The sequence below is a fragment of the Palaemon carinicauda genome, chromosome 33 (assembly GCF_036898095.1).
Source record: "Palaemon carinicauda isolate YSFRI2023 chromosome 33, ASM3689809v2, whole genome shotgun sequence".
Taxonomy (NCBI): Eukaryota; Metazoa; Arthropoda; class Malacostraca; order Decapoda; family Palaemonidae; genus Palaemon; species Palaemon carinicauda.
The window spans coordinates 9422811-9427810 of NC_090757.1; the positions used below are offsets into that span (position 1 = coordinate 9422811).

At 37.8% G+C, this 5000-nt stretch overlaps 2 protein-coding genes across 2 annotated transcripts in view; both read left to right on the top strand.

Annotated features, from left to right (window-relative positions):
• The window catches only part of LOC137625837 (putative neural-cadherin 2), a 111964-nt gene extending 108138 nt beyond the window's left edge, over window positions 1–3826 (top strand). Inside the window, exons 25-26 of the mRNA XM_068356727.1 lie at window positions 2153–2335; window positions 3516–3826. Of these exons, the coding sequence (XP_068212828.1) occupies window positions 2153–2335; window positions 3516–3811 (479 nt within the window). The 3' untranslated portion in view covers window positions 3812–3826. The remainder of the gene's footprint in view (window positions 1–2152; window positions 2336–3515) is intronic.
• CRMP (Collapsin Response Mediator Protein) overlaps window positions 1–5000 on the top strand; it is a 404589-nt gene that overhangs the window by 5000 nt on the left and 394589 nt on the right. The gene's annotated exons all lie outside the window — the stretch shown is intronic.

The following is a 5000-nucleotide window of genomic DNA, read 5'->3' on the forward strand; positions in this document are numbered from 1 at the left end:
CATTCAACCTAACAAGGAAAGTACTTCATCTAAATTTCCATTGCCTTTAATATACAGATTATGTTATCAATATAGCGAAACCATTTTACATCCTCATGTATAATGTCACTTAATCTCCTGCAAGTGAAAATTACATGTATAGGTCACTGAATAATCATGTATAATGGTACTCAATATTCTACTTCAAGAAAAGTATACATGTATAGGTTACTGAATAATGGAGATACATAGAATTTCCCTTTACATTCAAATTTGCAGGGTTTTTTAAAGGTCGCTCATGAATGGCAGAGGCAAGGGACAGTGCTATTGCCCTATCGAGCCGGACAATGCCCATGAGACTGGCCATATACTGTACACATATGATCAGCACCCAAGCTAGGACCAAGGAGATCAAGGCAATGGCTGCCGATGAGTCAACAGATAGACCTACAGGCTCCTCCAACGCCCCCATCCTTACCTCACAACGATGGTTAGGTTGCAGCGACCAAAGGAACTTACGAGTTTGAGCGGGACTCTAACCCCAGTCTGGCAATCACCAGTCAGGGATGTTACCATATCGGCCACCACAACCTAGTTTTAGTAATTCTATATCGATAACGTTAGAAAATGGCAAATCCAATTGTCCGCTCTAAGGTTTCAGATAAAAAATTCCAACACATCATCAATGAGTACAAGCCTAGAGAAAAGTTAACCAGTTGTCTACAACCTTTAATTAACTAGGTAATTACATAAATAGATGCTGAACCTGGCTAGTACAGTGGTACCGTATTCGCCTAGCATTTGCATGGCAGCAGATCGAGCCCCGCCCGGGACCATGAGTTTAAGCTGTTTACTGGGAAGGCCATTGCTGTGGTAGGGGACTACAGTGGGGTTGTTGGGCTTGGCCGGCTGACGTTTTGGTGAGCGTTTATTCTGATGGAACTGGAAATGAAACCAGACACCTTTAACCTTTAATTATAGATCTAATGGGAAGATTTCTATTGTACGTTTTAGTGATACATCATAACTGACAATCCTAGAGAAAATGTTAACCTGTAGTTTACATCATTTAATTAACTTGGTAATTACTTACATAGATGCTGAACCTTGAGAACTAATTATAGACCTAATGGGAAGATTTCGCTTGTAGGTTTTAATGATCCCAACACGTATATGGTAGCGATTATGAGATTATTTTGTTATGAAATATTCTTTACCTTTTAGTAATTCTTGAATCTTTTTTTGGTGAGATTACTCTTTACAACATCTGCGATATTTTATCTTAATTTTTTATGTATGTTTTCATTTACTCAAGTAGTTTTCTATTTTCTTTATATGATTGTTTTTATTTTGGGTTGCTAATGCTCTAGATTTGTTAGTTTTCGTCAGTTAAATATAAATATACACACATATACAGTATATGTATATATATATATATATATATATATATATATATATATATATATATATAGAGAGAGAGAGAGAGAGAGAGAGAGAGAGAGAGAGAGAGAGAGAGTATATATATGTATATATATATACACACAAAGATTATACATACGTATATATATATATATAAATATATATATATATATATGTGTGTGTGTGTGTGTATTTGTGAATATATATGTATATATAATTTATATATATATATATATATACACATATATATATATATATATACATATGATATGATAAATTTTGCTCATTTTGGACATGTTTTTCATATTCAAATAAGCCATATATTTTTGATACATTAATGTCTGGATTCTCTTACCGACCTTGGGATCAGAGCCCAAGGTTAAATCACACAAAGACAATAGCTTCTGACTAGCCGGGAGTCGAACCCTGGCCCAGGAAACCTGTATGAACAGTGAAATACCACGTGGCCAAGTGGTATGTTACTATTCATACAAGTTTCCTGGACCAGGGTTCGACTCCCGGCCGGTCAGAAGCTATTGTCTTTGTGTGATTTCGCCTGGGGCTCTGATCCCGAGGTCAGTAAGTGAATCCAGACATTGATGTATCAAAAATATATGGCTTATTTGAATATATATATATATATATATATATATATATATATATATATATATATATATATATAAACTTTATACTGTATATGTATACAAAATGTGTGATGCTGATGCTCTAAAGACATTCATTCTTTATCCCCCAGAAAAAAATCCTTCCAAACCAGTCAGCCGTAGACCTAGTAAAGCATCTCTACTTAGAGCAGCGGCTATTTTAGGAGATCAAACAGCGTCTCTGGGAGATGCTCATCCAGCCAAAGATGACCTGAGAGCCTACGCCTATGAGGGGGAGGGCTCGTCCGCTGGATCTTTATCTTCTGCTTTGTCAGGTATTTAAAAACAAAATTTTCTATTTTTATTATTTCATATTTTTCCCTTGTCAGTGTAAAGGTAAACAAAATGAGATTATAAAAAGTAAAATGCCACTTTCTCTAAAGAAAGTATTACATGAGATGGTCGTACCTATTATAACTTGTTCATTAGAAGATGATGATGCTTGCTTTATCACTGACTATTTGCATGAAGGTTGATAATAAATGCTTTAAAATGGAGATGCAATGTGCAATGCAAACTATATGATATGATTTTATGCACATATATCTGAACAATTTTATAAAGGGAGATGGCTAATTATGGATAATACCTATCATAACCTGACATAATCCTTCCTTGTACTTTTATCCTTACCTCTGTCCGGGGGGAGTTAGTTGTTTCCCCTTGTACCTTTAGTCAATATAACCCATCTACAAAGGGTTAAAACTTGCCAGTGAATTGCGTCGGTGCAACATTTTCCATCCTGCTGGGCTATCTTTAATCCAAGGTCTCATAAAAACTGGAAGATATGGCAACAGTGCTCGAATATATTCCACATTTACCATGTTATCGCTGTTTCCATTGAAACTGATCATTCTAAGCAAGGAAATACGGCAACATCTTTAATATCCTTCAAGTATTAACCTTTTGTAGTCGGTCAACAGCTAGAGCTTTATTCACTAGACCTCGCCTACCACTTAAGAGCACTGCTGTGTTCTCCTACTGCGCACTCAACTCAAAATTCTTCAAGTCATTTATCCAATTTGCATCTCCATCTATTCATTAGTGTACAAGCTGACCACTTAAGAGCACTGCTGTGTTCTCCTACTATTCACTCAACTCAAAATTCTTCAAGTCATTTATTCAATTTGCATCTCCATCTATTCATTAGTGTACAAGCTGTTCCAAAGAGCAAGACCTTTTTTGACGTGAATCAAGCATTATTAAGAACAAATATAGAAAGGTTTTATTGATTGGGTGCATGTATTCTTCGTTCACTTTAAGCTTTATACTGGCATTTGATTCCACCAAAGAAAATCAAAGGAAGAAAAAAGGTAAAAAAAAGACGACATATGAATAAGTGTGCATCCATATTTATAAGGTTAGATGATGTCTTATCAACGCATGCATAGAACTAGATGTCTTCTGCATGCAGATGTGGTTATGTCACTTACGCCCTTTTTACTCTCTCTTCAGAGTTAAAAATTGAGAAACCTGAAGAAGGCCTGCCTCCCCTGGCACCCGCATTCTTGGACGTCATGGATCTCCTGAAGACACTACCTGACGCCACCAGTGGTCTAAATCCTGACTCTGTTGATCAAACGGAGGTCATAGGGCCTCCGCAGGGTGGTGGCTTAACCTCCATAGGGGCAAGCCCTGTAAAAATGTCCATGCAGTCAACCGTTTCGCAGGTCAAACCCCAAACAGTCCCCCCTCTGCAAGTTCTTCAGGAGGGCAAGAAAGAGGAAGACATTATTTCAACCTTATGTTAACACTATGAGTGTAATTGACAGGATTGTACTGAGCTTATCTGACAAGATTCGACAAGCTGAAGTCTTATCATCGAGCTTAATTGACAAGATTCGACGAGCTGATGTCTTGTCATTAAGCTTAATTGACAAGATTCGACAAGCTGAAGTCTTGTCATCGAGCTTAACTGACAAGATTTGACGTGTTGATGTCTTATCATCGAGCTTAACTGACAAGATTCGATGGGCTGAAGTCTTGTCATAGAGCTTAACTGACAAGATTCAACGGGCTGATGTCTTGTCATTGAGCTTAACTGATAAGCTTCAACAGCCAGATTTCTTGTCATTGAACTTAACTGACAAGATTCGACGGGCTGATGTCTTGTCACTGAGCTTAACTGACAAGATTCGACAAGCTGAAGTCTTATTATCGAGCTTAATTGACAAGATTCGACACGCTGATGGCTTGTCATCAAGCTTAACTGACAAGATTCGACAAGCTGAAGTCTTGTCATCGAGCTTAACTGACAAGATTTGACGTGTTGATGTCTTGTCATCGAGCTTAACTGACAAGATTCGATGTGCTGATGTCTTGTCATTGAGCTTAACTGATAAGCTTCAACAGCCAGATTTCTTGTCATTGAACTTAACTGACAAGATTCGACGGGCTGATGTCTTGTCACTGAGCTTAACTGACAAGATTCGACAAGCTGAAGTCGTATCATTGAGCTTAATTGACAAGATTCGACACGCTGATGGCTTGTCATCAAGCTTAACTGACAAGATTCGACAAGCTGAAGTCTTATCATCGAGCTTAATTGACAAGATTCGACACGCTGATGGCTTGTCATCAAGCTTAACTGACAAGATTCGACAAGCTGAAGTCTTGTCATCGAGCTTAACTGACAAGATTTGACGTGTTGATGTCTTGTCATCGAGCTTAACTGACAAGATTCGATGGGCTGATGTCTTGTCATAGAGCTTAACTGACAAGATTCAACGGGCTGATGTCTTGTCATTGAGCTTAACTGATAAGCTTCAACGGCCAGATTTCTCGTCATTGAACTTAACTGACAAGATTCGACGGGCTGATGTCTTGTCATAGAGCTTAACTGACAAGATTCGACGGACTGATGTCTTGTCATAGAGCTTAACTGACAAGATTCGACGGACTGATGTCTTGTCATCAAGCTTAACTGACAAGATTCGACGG